At 36.5% G+C, this 16,381-nt stretch overlaps 1 protein-coding gene across 1 annotated transcript; it reads right to left on the bottom strand.

Moving 5' to 3' along the window:
- Nucleotides 1-1,087: 1,087 nt before the first annotated feature.
- Nucleotides 1,088-3,314, bottom strand: LOC145276574 (protein FAM200C-like). The gene is made up of 2 exons (XM_080127769.1): nt 2,786-3,314; nt 1,088-1,116 (listed from the first exon to the last, which is right to left on the bottom strand). Exons 1-2 carry the CDS (start codon nt 3,312-3,314, stop codon nt 1,088-1,090), a joined length of 558 nt encoding a protein of 185 aa, XP_079983895.1.
- Between the last annotated feature and the right edge of the window lie 13,067 nt (nt 3,315-16,381).

The following is a 16,381-nucleotide window of genomic DNA, read 5'->3' as shown; positions in this document are numbered from 1 at the left end:
TTTATTTCAATATACATATAATTTATATAACAAAATCAAAACTTAATATTCAAAAACTTAATAACTAATACTTGGTTGAAATTCCCTTTGCTATTTTAAATGCTAGAACCGTTCTAGGCAAGGCATTGACTACTTGACAAAAATCATTTTTAGAAATTCCGTGATATATCTGACGTGAGAACGCTAAAGGTTCAAGCTTATAAGATGGCTTCCTTTTCAAGTTGTGAAGGTTTCAGTCTAATATGGCAAGGGAAAGTTTATTCCTCTCATTTTGGCTCAATCAGTGTTGTGTGGCCCTAGCAGAATGACAAGGATTCCATAAATAAAGAGATAACGTTCATTTTACCACTTAAGAATATTGGTAGGTGTCCTTCATGTAATATTGAAATATATTTAGCAGAATTTATGTTTCCTTCGCAATCCAAAGGGTTTGAGCGATCATCACTCCAAATTGCACCAAATACCATAACCGAGAAACCCCTATGTTTCAGTGTTGCCTGCAGTTTATCAAAGTCAAACTCTTGCTGAAGGAGCCTCCATATTCATACCCTTCTACTGTTGGGAAATAATGCAAATCGGTACTCAGAGAAAATGACATTGATCCAAAATTGCCTTGGTATCTTCACCATGTTACAAACCCAACCTTTTCTGCGCTTGATATTGGCAGGAAAAAGAAAAAGTTTCCTTCTCGCAATTCTATAATAGTAGTCCAGTTTCTGGAGATACCTGACAGCTCATAAGCTTGTTTTGATATGTCAGAGGATTTGCACCAAGGATCCTCTTTAACATTTCTTTTCACAATACGCAATGTTTTTTGAGAGAGTCAGGGGCGATCCAGGTTACGTTTTGTGCACTCTTTGTCCTCTCTTGTGAATTGCACGATCACTCTATTAATAGTAGAAAGGATAATTGAAAGATTCCCTGCTATTTTGTGTTGACTAATGCCACCTTCATGTTGACCTACGATTCGTCCTCGCAGAAATTCTGATAGGTCTGATGTTCCTTTAGTTTGTGGCATGATTTAATGTTGTTAGATGCAAATTCCCACCCAGCCACGTACTACACAAAATCTTCACCAAAAACACAATTAAACTCGGCTACAGTTGTACGGACAACCTAGAACAAATAATCAAAAAACAAAACAAAAATACTTAACAAAGATGAAAATACAAACAACACCAACAAGAACAAGTGCAACTGCAACAATAAATTGGAATGCCCACTTAATCAACAATGCCTATAAACAGAAGTAGTATATAAAGCCACAATCGCACCTAAAGAAAACCCAAACGACAAAAAATATTATATTGGCCTGGCCGGCACCTCATTTAAGGATAGATTCAGAGTACATAAATGCTCCTTCACAAACCCTAACGACCATAACAAAACCTCACTAACTACCCACTATCTACATCTAACCCAAAATAACCTTACACCAACCATTAAATGGGAACTCCTTAGAAAATCTAGCACATGTAAACCCCTATACTCCCCATGTCTCCTCTGCCTAAATGAGACTCTCCTTATCTCCAATTTTAAAGACATAAACAAATTACTAAAGAAAAAACAGGAAACCACCATAAACTGTAGGCACTACAAATCCCACCTCCTTAGCAACTATACACCTCTCTAAAACATCCCTTAGACAACACCAGCTTAAATCCCCCTAATTATATATCCAATACAACCACCCACCAAAATTACCATGACATACACTCAACCAAACCCCCTCAACCAACTCCCCCACACCCCACACCACCTTACCCCCTCCCCCTAAGAATTCCCCTAAATCCAACAAAATAGCACATACTCCTAATCACCACCAACTCTAAACACCACATAACCTCATCCCACATAACCACCCAATAATCGGCATCAATTCCCCTCCCCCTAGCCAACCCCCCTGCCCAACCCCAACACACCCTACTTGCAACCTCCACGACTTAGCACGGAACTTATTTACATATAACTATGTGGATTTACACCTGCACAGGTGAGTGTACATGGAAATGTACAACCAACCGCTGCCTCATGTGCATAGACGCATACCTTAGAGCAGCTGTTCTCAACCTTTTTTGACCCATGAACCCCTTTTCCCTTCTTTTTTTTCTTGGTGGACCCCCTTATAATTTTTGGTCATAAAACAATATTCTATTTCTCAATATAATTTTTTGAGCTTTTAATAAACAAATAAATATTATATAATTAAACTTTATTTTTAAATGAAAACTAATTTAATGCAAATAAAGTATTTTACAACAATTATAATAATGAAAACTTGATTAACGCTAACTGTTTTTTGTGTTTTTGTAAATTCACGTAATGGAATGAATGAATGTGTGTGTGTGTGTGTGTGTGTGTGTGTGTGTGTGTGTGTGTGTGTGTGTGTGTGTGTGTGTGTGTGTGTGTGGTTTTGGTACTTATGCAGGATACGGGCCGTGCTATTTTGTAGATAGGATTTTTAAGTTATACTCAATTTTTACGGTATGTTTTGTTCCATTAAATTGTTAGGTGAATGTACATACATCTCAACCTTTTCCCGGATATCGTCCCCAAAAGCTATTTTTGACTTAAGTTAATTCATAATCGCCTCCAAGAATAAATAATAACAAATATTGTAATTATGACTAACCAACACTAGAAACATTTTGTACATGGAAATGGAAAACAAATTAATTAAAAATAATTTTATTGCAAATTTACAAGAAATGTAGAGAGTCTAACTAGTGTGAGCCCTGAGATTCGTGATGTTTCGCTAAAAATTCAATGTCAGGTTTAATATTACTCAAGCAGATACGAATATCTCCACGAGAAATAATGTCAAATCTGTTTCGTTCCTTCTGTAAAATGTGATTCACAGCGCTGAATCCAGTTTCGACAAGATATGATGTTGGGAAACACAAAAGGATTTTCGACATTTGTGACCACAAATTTGGATACCGTGATTTTACAGTGTTTGATTGCCAAAATGCACACAAAGTTTCTCTTTTGCACTTGATTTGCAATTCATCATTGCATTTTATCTCGATGATTTCCTCCTGGATATTTTCGTGTGCACTGAGAGGATCACAATAGAATGGGTCAATCATCCATGGCTCAATATCGAAGTCAAATAAATCGGAAAATCTGATTTCTAGATCATTTTTCATGGCTGACAGATGGTCACAATAAATAACAATGTCATTTTCACATAAGTCGATTTCCGCTAGTTCGGGTATATTATCAAATTGCCTTCGTTTTAAATTAATTTGAAACATATTAAGTTTTTCAACAAAAGCTCTCATCACCCGTTTACAGTCTATCAGGGTTATCATTTTTCCTTGCAGCAGAAGAGAGACTTCATTTAACTTACGGAAGATAAAATTGATTGAAAATCGCCCCCCAAAATTTGATTTTTGCCCACTAGGGGGCGATTCGCCTCCGGTTGAGAACCGCTGCCTTAGAGTATGACACCCTAATATAGCCTTCCGCCAAAACTGATCGATAATACCATAAAAAATACCCCAACTTAGAACAATAACAACAGAACTCAATCCCCATATAAACCACCCCAAACTCCTCCCCAAAATCTATAAACATGGCTACCTAGGACCACTATCCCGGGTACGTGGGCGCTTATTAATGCGTATGTAAGTATATGTGGGTAACACCCGTGCCAACATTTACGGCATGTCACGCTATATACCCGTATGTATATGCGTGCGCACATATCTGTGCGTGAAGGAGTGTGGGTATGTATCTTTGCAGATCTATATAACGAGAGCATATGTGTGTGCATATGTGTATGCGTGTATGCTTGTATATCTGTGTACAGGCATGCGTGTGGGAGCGTGCCTCTGTATGTTATATTTGTATGCGGAGGAATACGCCGGCGCGCCCATGTTCACCCGCATCTAACCAAAAAAAACAACAAAACCCACTAATGAAAATGAAAATATTATGTATAGAACCCTGGGAATGAGTTTATGCTCATATCTATGTATAACCATGTCTACATTGAACGAAAGTATTGCGTCTATGTACCCACAAATGAACTAAGATTTAAATCTATCCAGACGAATATGTCTATACCAATAAATGTCTGTATAACTGGGTATGTGTGTGTATGCACGCACGTGTACATCCACGTTGTCGTCCGTATGTACATGGGATACCGATGTATATGTGCACGTACCTGTATATGCGTGTGTGGATGTGAAAGTATATGTACCCGCTGACTGCTGTCCACATAGTGTGTGAGAGCGTGCAGCTGTGTATATATATGTCTATGTATGTGTTCACGAGTATTGGTATCTGTATGTGCGCATGCGCTTGCATGTATGCGTGGGGTGCAAGTATGCCTGAATCAATATGCACACATGAGCCCGTATAATCGCCTCCTTTGGGGCAGGTGCGTCGATGTGTGTATGTATCTGTGTATGAGCGCATCCATGCCTACACACACGTACCCAATTTTAGCAACTTAAAGAAAATTTGACGTAAGCGAGAGCAACGCGGGTGTCTATGCATGCAGGCGCACATATGTGCATAGATTTGCACGCCATGTGGGGATGTATGTGTACATGTGACCGTTTCTTTTAAGTATATATGTGTGTACGTACGCATGTGTGTACCCGTGCCCACGACCCGCTAGCTAACCCTCTCCAAACAATTAACAACAAAATAAAAACTAAAAATAAATAAAACCGAATCATAGCATCCCCCCGCCTCCAAACATAAGCGAACACCCAACAGGTTAAGACATACTTACCAAGAAATCATCTCACCAACGAGACGCATAAAAACTTTAACATTAAGACTCGAATTTTAAAGTAACCCCCTCATCCCACTCCCACATATTTCCATACCCCTCTATTTATACCTATGCCCTCATCCACACCAGAAATGAACTTCCCAGACCCTCCCCCACAAGTTCCTTAAACCTCAAAACTGAAACATTATCGACATACCAAGCGGTCCCTCCCACCTCCCCCTTGTTCCCTTCCTCTCTTTCCTCCGCCCTCCTCACACACCCCGACCTCATTCACTCTTTCACCCTTTCATCCCAAAATAGCGAACATTTCTGTAAAAGTCTGAGGAAGCTACAGACGGCCAAAAAAAACGGCTGAGTAGCTGAAACAATAATGTAACTTAACAGAAAAATACGGTAATAAAAATAAAACGTATATATATGTGTTTGTATGTGTGTGTGTGCGTGTATACGTGTATATATGTATATATATATATATATATATATATATATATATATATATATATATATATATATATATATATATGTATATATCTTTTTTCTTTAAATTAAGTACAGTAGAAAAATGAGATTTTTCCAGACAAATTTTCTCGAGTCAATCGGCGAGTAAAAGCACAAACCAGAGAAATCAATGGTAAACGATTGTTATGATAACGCCAAATCATTTGTAAAGGATGAGTCCGAAGGAGACTGAGATTCGGAAGGCTTATTGCCACCCAAAATCTAGTGAAGACCAATAGCCATTGCCAGTGATAAATCAATGGTAAACGATTGTTGTGATAACGCCAAATCATTTATAAAGTTTATCGAAAGAGGTGAAGAGTACTGGTAATCTCGGGAGACTCGTTGTTACCCAGACACCAGGAAACACCATCGGATGTTGTAAGTGAACAATCGTTGATAATGTCCTGTGTGAGAACTGTCAGTTAGCACGGAAAATAAGAAGAAGAAGGAGAAGAAGAAGAAAAAGAAAAGAAGAAGAAGAAAGTAAATATAATTTCCTTCATAACCGCGGACATTTTTTCGAGAGGAACAGAAAGGATACCAAAAAGGAAAAGGGGGAACATACGTAGACCAAAGGATCCTAAAGATGGTAAAAAGTAGAAAAAAGAGTTTAGCCATGGCATTTAAAGAAAGCATATGACAGGATCTTGCAAGCATGGATAATAGAATGCCTGAGAATGTACAAGATACCAGGAAAGATAATCAATTTAATAGAAAATACAATGAGAACATGGAGACTTTAAATGACAGCTGATGGACAACACATAACTGAGATTAAAATATAAAGAAAGATCTTCCAAGGTGATTCCTTATGAGCACTACTGTTCATCATTGCTATGATGTCCATAAACAATATACTAAATGCCAAGCTGGATACACGTTCACTAATACAGATAGAAGAATGAACTATCTTATGTATATGGATAATTTCCAACTGTTTGCAAAAACGAAAGAAGTAGAGACATTAATAAACACAACCATAATCTTCAACCAGGATGTCCAAATGGAATTCCTTTTGGAAAAGTGCGCACTGCTGATCATGAGGAGGGGGGAATTGGTAGCAACAGAAGGTAATGTACTGGCCAATCAAACAGGGATGAGAGAAGTAGGTGAACATGAACCTACAAATACTTGTGCGTTCTGGAAGCAGATGTCATCAAAACAACAAAAGTGAAAGAAAAAAACTCGAAACTAAACTGTATAGTAGAAACGTAATTCAAGGAATAAACACGTGAACAGTGTCATTGGTAAGATACTCTGGACCGTTTATAAGTTGGACCTTAAAGAACTGAGAAATCTCAACCTGAAGTCCAAGAATCTCATGACAATGGACAATGTGCTACACCCGAAGGATGATACTGACCAACTCTATGTGAAATGCAAAGACGGAGGAAGAGGGCTGGTCTGTATAGAAGACTGCGTAAATAGAATTAGAAAAATACACAATGCATAACACTAAAAGAATAATTACTGCAACAAGAGACATTGTAGAGACAAACCAAATAGAAAAAGAAGAGACGAGACATAAGACGAGGAAAGAAGTGGGAAGAAAAATAGCTACAGGGATGATTCATAAGAATGACAAAAGCTGAGACGAACGAAAACACTTGGCACTGGCTACAAAAGGAAACATAAACAGGGAAACTGAATCACTAATAATAGCTGTACAAGATAATGCAATTATAATAAACCACATCAAAACAAGGATTGACAAGACACAAGAAAAAGTACAGACAAAGAGACGAAACAATAAACCACATAATAATGAATGCATCAAACTAGCCCAAAAAGTATATAAAAACAGACATGACCATGTCGGGAAGGCAGTACACTGAGAAATTTGCAGGCAATTGCATTTCGAACACCTAAATTATACAAGCACAAACTAACAGCAGTACTGGAAAACGAAAATCACAAGATCCTATGGGACATGGATATACAAACAAATAAACCTATCCAAGTAAAAAGACCTAATAACATAATAGTTAACAAGAAAGAAAAAGTTTTGCCAGATTGTAGATTTTGCCGTTCCAGCAGTCCACAGAGTGAATATGAAGGAGACTGAGAAGCGTGGAAAATACAGGGAACTGGCTAAAAAGACCAATTTTGCTTTCCATTTTACTCTGACTTTGTGTGCACTAAACTACAAAAAAAAAATTAATATGGTGACGACCGTGGTCAAACACGTAGTCACTACAAAACCGTCAAATAATATAGATTAGCAAATATCCCTATCTTTCGCAATACTTATTTTGTTACATGTCATGTTTACTAGCATGAGTTTCACTCTTTCTTTCATAAAACAAAACTAAAATCAAAGAATATTTCAGTAAATTATATACTTTTAAAAAGATTTAAGCATTTAAATAATTATTTTATTTTAAATGATTATTTTTTTAAGGTTTAACATGGGCAGAGGAAATGTTTCCGTTTAAGTCGCTTGCTGTTTTGCAGCTGAAGGATACTTTTTTTAATCGAATAAAGGCATTAAACATGTTCATTTCCTGTTTTAATTGTTAGTAACGCTAAAGTTATGCGAGAATTTCCTTTTACAAAATATAACTCCGAAAACGTTCATATGCGTGTTTTATATGTATTAGATTACGGTCATAACAATAGTTCTTACTGTTGATAATAACTCTACAAACATGTTTGGTTTGCTATTTCTCCAAGTAATAATTTCCATCTTATAGCTCTTTATAACTCATTACAATTAACGAATCGATTATCACTCCGTGTTACGTAATGGATAACCCTATATCAGATCGTGATTACATCAACTAGTGTTAATCTTGAAAGAGTCGAACTAAGTACAAATAAAAGTGACACAAAGTTTGGGTTATAAACGAGTTCACAGGAAAAATGAAGACAAAGGGATCCCGTATGATGTTGAATAGGTCAAATAAGAGTGAAAACAAAGAGACATTTGACGTTACGGATATCGATGTTAGTAAAGAAACGAAGGCTTCCGATGAGTCTGTTTATGAACGTGGCGCTAGATAAATCGAAAATAACCAGGGAAAACTTTGCTAATCGCCAAGAGCGAAATGCCCCTTGAAATGTCCGTTCACTGTGTCCACATCATAAGATAACTATTAGGTTGGTTCGCTGTGTCCACACAAAGGGTGACCCAGAAAAAACAAAAGAGACAATCTAGAACATATGCTGTGGAACGGAGAAAAAAAGAAAAAAAAGGCCAAAGACCCTAGTGTTTTGATGTGATGTCTTGAATATAATAAACTAGTTATGACCAAAGTTTCATTTCATTCGGACAAAACAGTAAGAAACTAATTAGAGCTGGGCCCCGTTTTTATGGGTCACACTGTATATATATATATATATATATATATATATATATATATATATATGTGTGTGTATATATATATATATATATATATATAACATCAAAAAACGACATTATTTTTTGCGCCAACCTAATAATTAATTACTTAAGAGAATAATTAATTAATTAGGAGAATACTAGCCTCTTTCTCGTGTATGGGTCATTTTTCTCGTGTATTTTTAAAGCATAAAACGCAACATTTAAAATGAAATTCAATCAACCATCAGGACTTTTTCCTAGATTATTTTCGATTTATCTAGTGCCATATGTTTTGGAAATATGAGTATATGAGATTATAAGAATTTGGGTAAAAAATATTCGCATAAAAAACAGCCGATTAAAAACATAAGCCATGCCAAAAATGATATCTATTTGGTTTCAGAAATGTACGTATACTCAATAGGTGTTATTCGAAACATCTCCAAAAATGTAATTACAAGTTAGAAAAGCATTTCATCCAAGGCATGAAAATTATTAAACAAATTTTTTTTTACTATAGACTTTAAAAATAAAGGTACAAGATTCAATTTGAAATTTATTTATCATCAAAGTTCACTTTTACAAATTTTAAAAGTAAGGTATAAAAATTTAATTTAAATTGAATCAAAAAAAATTACCTTGGATTTATATTATGTAATGTACATTCTGTTGTACTTTTTAAACAAATTCATTGAAAATTTTATATCTATATCATTAATTGCTAGATAAAAGATAATGTTTTTAAATTTTGTGTCCTGCTTTTTCGCGCGAGGACTAATTGAACTAAAAAATCAAAACTTCATGGAATTTTACATTTTACTTTTGAATTTCTTTGTTTCAATGCTGAAGTTACAAATTAAGATTTAAAAAAAAACGAAACCACGCCGTTGTTCAGTTCCTCGCGCATAAAAGTTGAATATTATTGTTTAATATGATTGTTACATTTTTCAAGGTTCCTTGTTTGCTGGTAATGAACTCCCGTCTTAATGCGTCTTAAGAACTATAATCTGTCGGTGTGCGAACCATGGAAATATGCGTAAAATTATCATTCATTGTATTTAGATCGCATTATCTCCTTAACTGGTTTGTCTCGCATGAAGACGGTTTCTATTTAGTTGCTTCTAGGATGGCAGAGTTCGACACAATAGCGGTTTTCAAGTGGGGGGGGAAGCCAGTTCGACAAAAATAGGAATTCTGGAATGAAGCAAAAATTTTAAAACAGTATCAGAACAGATACTCCAAGTAGCAATTATAAATACAGTGTAGGACATTATTACTCTTCTTTCGAATGATGCTTTGAATGATTAATTGATCGTATTTCTTGAAAAACAAGGTTCCGTTCTTTACGATTTAGACGAAACTGTTTCTTCATTAATGAAACATCCTATACTCTATGCTTGGCTATTTTAACGGTTATATACTCTCTAAGTTCTTTTTCTATTATATTATAGTGGTCGTCTATAGCGTATACAAATTACTATAAATACCTGTCGACAACTCAGGTCGTCTTTGTCGTTTAAAAAATTTCAGAACACAGAGGGTTTATTTAATGAAAGATATATTAGTTCGAACATAGACTTTGTTTCATTCTATACCAGTTAAAGTTTTCAGAAATCAAGTGACTCTTTTCCTCGAGCAAACACTTAAACTCTATATGAGGTACGTAGATATTCGAATATTCCATTAAAAGTGTCTTTTATCTCTCAAACACCGAGTTATAAAGAAGTTGGGGACATAATTTACCATTTAGATATGTTATAGTATGTGTTTCTAGTAGTTTCCTGGTCTTACCAGATTCCAGGACAAGAATTCATCTAGTCTGATGAAGTATCCAGCTTCATGCTATTACTTGAGGCAACATCACTTGGAGAATGTGCACTATTTCTCGTAAAAATCGGTGTAGGTTGGCCATAGTGAAGAGATCTTATTGTACTATGATTTGAAATATTTAGTCAGGGTTTACTATTAGGGAAACTACTGTCATGCCAGGTTGTTCTGACAACCCCCTATACAGAGAGACCTTAGACACTCGAAGATAGTGTCTAGTAGACATTCATGTTCAGAGACTTTAAAAAATTTTATCAATTTGTTCAAGCTGGAGATGGGGCATCCTACCAGATGTAAAACCATTCACTGGCTAACTCAGATATTCCAACCGAATTTTTTTTACCGTCCCTGATCTGACCATAGAAGTTTATTAATTCGATTTTGGCTCAACCAATGTTGTGTCGCCCTAACAGAGTGACAAGGAGCTCCATCTTCTATAAATAGAAGGTTAATTTGGTTCATTTTACGGCTTGAGAATATTGGTAAAAGTCCTTTATGTAATATTGAAACATATTTAGCAGAATTGATGTTTCCTTCACTCTCCACCAGTTCTGAACGACCATCACTGTTAATTGAACCCAATACCATAACTGACAAACTTCCATGTTTCGGCGTTGAGTGCAGTCTATTTCGGTTAAACTCCTGCTGAGGGATCCTCCATATCCGCACCTTTCCACTGTCGGAAAATAATTCAAACCGTGACTCATCAAAGAGAATAACATTGGTACAAAAGGTTATAGATCTCTCCACCACCTCACGAGCTTAATATTTTCTGCGCCTGACATGGGCAAGACGAAGAGATTTCCTTCTCGCAGCTTTACCAGAGTTATCCAGCAGTGAAGATACCTGCCAGCTGTTCTTGCACTGATACTAGCTTGCGTAGCAAAGTCAGAGGCTTTGCGCCGAGAATCCTCTTCAACATTTTCTTTTCACAAGACGTAAGGTTCTTTCAGAGAACCCTGGGCGACCTGGATGAGATTTTGAGTACTCTCTGTTCTTTATTGTGAATTGAAAGGAGTATTGAAAGATTTCCTGTTATTTTGCATTGACTTAAGAACACCCTCATGTTGACTCACGATTTGTTCTCGTCGAAATTCAGATTATTTTGATGCGCCTTTAGTTCGTGGCAAGGTTCGATATTGTTAGATGCAATTTTATATTTATATCAAGTTATTTCAGCACTATTCTTATCTGTAAATATTGATAAGCATATATTAATCTCAGGAAAAAATATTTATCTTGGTGTCTATTCTTTTTGTCATGTTTGTGTGTAAGAGAGATAGGAGGATGGGTGTTCGTCCGTCGGAACAATGGAGAATATCTGATAATCGTGGGGAGATGATTGATGACACACGCTGAATTGTGAAGGCGCTCATCTCCTGAGTCAGCACTGCTGGATTCCAGTTGCAATACAAGGGCCTGGACAACTGGACACAACGCAGAGATAAGCAGAAATCATATACAACACCTGATATTAACCAAATTATCAGCCATTAAATACTTGCCAGGCTCAACAATATTTAACTCCGCTGATCTAATGGGAATCGGTGTGTCCACGTGATTACACTGTATATAAGAAGAAGATAGACAGCTTGGACCATACTATATTTAGATAAAGATAGATAGCCATGCACCCACTCACACAGTCACTACTTTTATTTTAGGAGTAGCTTTTTCGTGCCTGTTCTGTTTAAAAGTTTGATCGGGAAGCAAAGTAATTCTCTTTCCACGTTATATGCAACATTTCATCCTCCCAGGATGTCAGATAATATTTTCCCTTTCTAATTATGTTTTTAAAAATTGCTTGATTCAAACATATTATACTTCTGGTATCTGTCATGTATAACTAATTTATCATCTATATAAATATCAAAACAGTAGACGTACCTATGCGTGTCCGTGTGTAAATATTTAACCGATAACCCCTTAAACTACTGGTCACGTAACACTGACATTATTAGCAACTAGTAATCATGCACAAATGATGATTTATGACTTGTAAAATATTTGTTTGGATGGATGAATACCGTGTTGGCAAGTTGAAATGCAAAATATTCATTTCAACTTGCTGACATATGTCTATTACTTTTATGCATGCGCAAATTCATTCATCAGTTGAATCTTTCTTATCTATCCGTCGGTTTAGCTCAAACGGTAGGGAACGCGGCTGGAGACGAATTAAAATATATTTAAGCGTATTTTACAACCGGGCAAGGCCGCCCACCCTAACTAGTTCTTAATATATTCAAAGTATTTTTTTCTTTTGTAACATTCTGTATTTTGTTTTCTGGCTATTTTAAAGTTAATACTTTTCTCCAGCGATCCACCCATTTAAAACTAGTAAGCTGTATTCAGGTTGACTTGAAACTGACCTACACAATCGTAAACCAGACTGGAATTTAAGAAGAGAAAAAAGAAAAAAAACCGTAGAAGCGAAAAAGGTATTAAAAATCAAAGAGTTTTCACCTCGGTCGATCGATTTTCAGCCAGCCACAATAGGTAATAGCCATCGGTTGATATCGAATAACAAATGACGTCTAATATCCCACCAGTGTAAACAAGTCAAGACACTGCCAGAAACAATAAGTTTTACCCCCGGGGGCGAAGAAAGCAATGAAAGATTCCAATGATCAAAGCATGAATACGCTTTCTCTTGAAAATGGTAATAGGAAGACCGAGGCAGTATCAGGAGTTCGTCCATCAAACTTTATAATTGCGCTTTACTTTCATCCGCCATTTTGATTCTTGGTCAATGTCTTTTCTTTCATGGTTGTTGTTGTCACTCTCCCGCGTTTATTTTTATTTTCCGCGTTTTTTTTTATTTTCTGCCAATTTTTCTTTATTTTATCTCTATTTTTTCTTCTCTTTTATTCATCTATATTCTTATCTTTCGCGCTTATGTTTGATATTTCATTAAAAGTTTTATTGTTTTATTTCTTTTGTTCCGACTTTAGTCTTCTTTGTATTCCTTCTTCATTTCTCTTTTTATTTGTTTTCATTTTTTAAGCTGTAGACGTTAAATAGCTATTCATTAGCGTTCATAGAGCTCGTTTTTAGAAGGAAAGAGTAATACGATTGAACACAACTACTTGAGTTACACTCTCAATGACTTATATATATATATATATATATATATATATATATATATATATATATATATATATATATGTAGGTTCGATCCATGGTTGGGGAAAGGTGTATGTCTAGCCGCACTGATGAGTTGTGATACAACGAAACAGTACTGTATGTGGATGACAATTAAATCCCCCCTCTTTGGGTTGAGCGTTTTGTAAATATATTTTCACCCTACGCGTATTGAAGCTATTGAGCGAAGCCCACTATTAATTTGCTTGTAAACAAGCTGATGGTTAGAGCACTGTTACGACAGGCGGGTGTGGATTTAATATACACTCGAGGAGAAATATTTACGGCACTAATTTGTGGTCTGATGATGAGAGCTACCGACTGTCAATGCGACGGTTTTAGGTTCAATCCACCGCTGGGAAAAGGTGTATATCTAGCCTCACTAGTATGTGGATGACAATATATATATATATATATAAACGATTGGCGTTCAATAAGTAATGTCCCTGTCCCACTTTCAATTGTCTGATCTAGTTAAAATTTTACAAATGCGATGATTTATATCTCTAGGCGTTGTATGGAAAATTAGTCTTGAACTAATTGCAGTTTCTGATTTACAGGTGTTTGAACTGAGTTTGGTATGAAATGGGGGGGGTTGCTGAATATCGCGCAGTGGTCCGGTTTTGTAATTGAAATGGCGATTTCCGTCTCGGTACTGGCCAATAAGTCTCCTGTGTGTCATGAGTAACTTGCTGGAATCTGTGTTAAATAGAGAAGTAGTCCACCATCTCAGCAAAAATAACCATCTTAGTGGAATGCAATATGGTTTCCATTCTGCTAGATCTACAGCAGACGTGCTTACAGTTTTATCTCATAGGATTAGTGAATCTCTCAAGGGAGGCTTCCTCTCTAGGGCAATTGCTCTTGACATATCAAAGGCTTTTGATAAGGTATGCTACAAAGGTTTACTTCACAATATCTCTAGCTATGGTATAGCTGGAAATGTCTTCTCACTTATTAAACATGGATGGAAATCTGTGGAAATAGTTCTCAGACATGTCCACACTTCTTCTGCCATATTTTCAGAATGTCTTAATCAAGTTGAGATTGTAATTTTTGAAGGTCGACGCGTTACTCTTCGCAAAATAGCCCAAGAGGTCAAGATTTTTGCAAGTTCTGTGTAAACTATGATTTCTGACCATTTCTATATGCATACAGTGTCTGCTAGATAAATTTGGAGATGTGTCGAGATGAGGAGTCAAAGTTTTTTCAAAAGATTGATTATTCAGGATAAAACCTATGATCCTGAGATTAAAGTGTAGTCAATGCTGTGGAAGCACTTGAGCACTCCCAAAGACGGCAAAGATGCATCCCTCCTTTAGCAAGATCATGTTCACAGTCTTCTGAAAAAGTAGCGATAACATATTTCCTGGCAAAATGGTACCACAATTACAGGAGCCTATTATGCTTCACGGTTGAGGAAATTAAGAGAAGTCATCAGAATTAAGAGGCAAAATCAGCAAAGGTATCCTCGTGCTGCAAGACAATGATCTGGCCCAAAACGCGCATGTCGCCAGATCAGAAGCACAGGCGTGTGGCAATAAAAGTAATCTTCATCCTCCTACTCTCGTGATATTGTATTCTATGACTTTCTCAACTTCTCAACCATAACGTTCTTTTAAAGCGTTTTCCAGAGAATGCAGATTTGATTTCCGGTGTAAGATCATGGTTGGAGGACCAACCTGCGGTTCCCAGAGCTTCATTTAACGATAGGAGATTCTTATGTTGAAAAAGACTGATAACTGTGTCAACTATTTGCTATATTGCTATGACAAGTGGGTTGGGGACGCTCTTCGTACAAGCAGTATTCTATTAGAATTTAAGTTTAATAGCACATCACACACTAGTCCTCGACCTATCCAAGCTTCTCATTTGTTTGCAAAGTGCCTGAAATATGTTTTTTGCGACGTGCCTTAAATATGTTTTTTTGCGAGGTGCCTTAAATAAGTTTCGAGACATTTAAAATTGTCGTAGACTCTTGAAAAGTCAGTATGTTATTGCTATACATCTTATGAGATGACTGACCATTTTTTATGATCTCAGGTTCAAATGAACAGTTACAGCAGGAATTGGAACACGCCCTACTAAAGCCTGATTGCCCCAGCTTATGAATTTAAAAGATGCAATATGGACGTGAGGACACTTTGAAAAAACGATATGCAATAAAATTGTTTTAAACTTGAAAAAAATGCCACAGAAACGTATGAAATACTTCAGGCTGGTTTGGACCATCTTGCATGAATCAAGAATAAGATGTTGAGATGCATAAGAGATTCCAGGAAGGCTGGGAGTCTGTGAGGGTCGATATGGAGTGTGGAAGGAGTAAAGAAAGTCAGTAGCTGGGCAGCGGCTTGATTTCCACCAGTTTTAGCAAATAGTAAACAAAATCATTAACAGAACATGTGCTCTATCCCAACTATCCTCAATGGACCTGAGGTAATCTCGTCAGCATCAGACAAAGCCAAAATCTTTGCCAAAAACTTTGCAGCTAATTCTACCCTTTGCGACCAAGGCCGCCAACCCCCAATATTTCTTCCTGTATCAGAAAAAATGCTATGTGTTATATAAATATCTGTACGGGATGTTGCCAAGCTAATCGATAACCTTGATTCCGGTAAAGCAACCGTCCCTGACAGTATTCCAATTATAGTAATCAAAATCTTCAACCAGAACTAGCGCCCATACTTACAATACTGTTTAAACGTTGTCTTAAGGAGAATTGCTTCCCATCACCCTGGAAAATCTCATCAGTTTGCTCTGTACTTAAGAATTCAGGTTATCGCTCATCCCCTCTCAGTAGCGGCCAATAAGTCTCCTGTGCGTCATGAGTAAGT

The sequence above is a fragment of the Euprymna scolopes genome, chromosome 5, assembly GCF_053919585.1.
Source record: "Euprymna scolopes isolate OS-2025 chromosome 5, ASM5391958v1, whole genome shotgun sequence".
NCBI classification, from domain to species: Eukaryota; Metazoa; Mollusca; class Cephalopoda; order Sepiida; family Sepiolidae; genus Euprymna; species Euprymna scolopes.
Note: the sequence above shows the minus strand (reverse complement) of the source record. Positions and strands in the feature narration are given on the sequence as shown.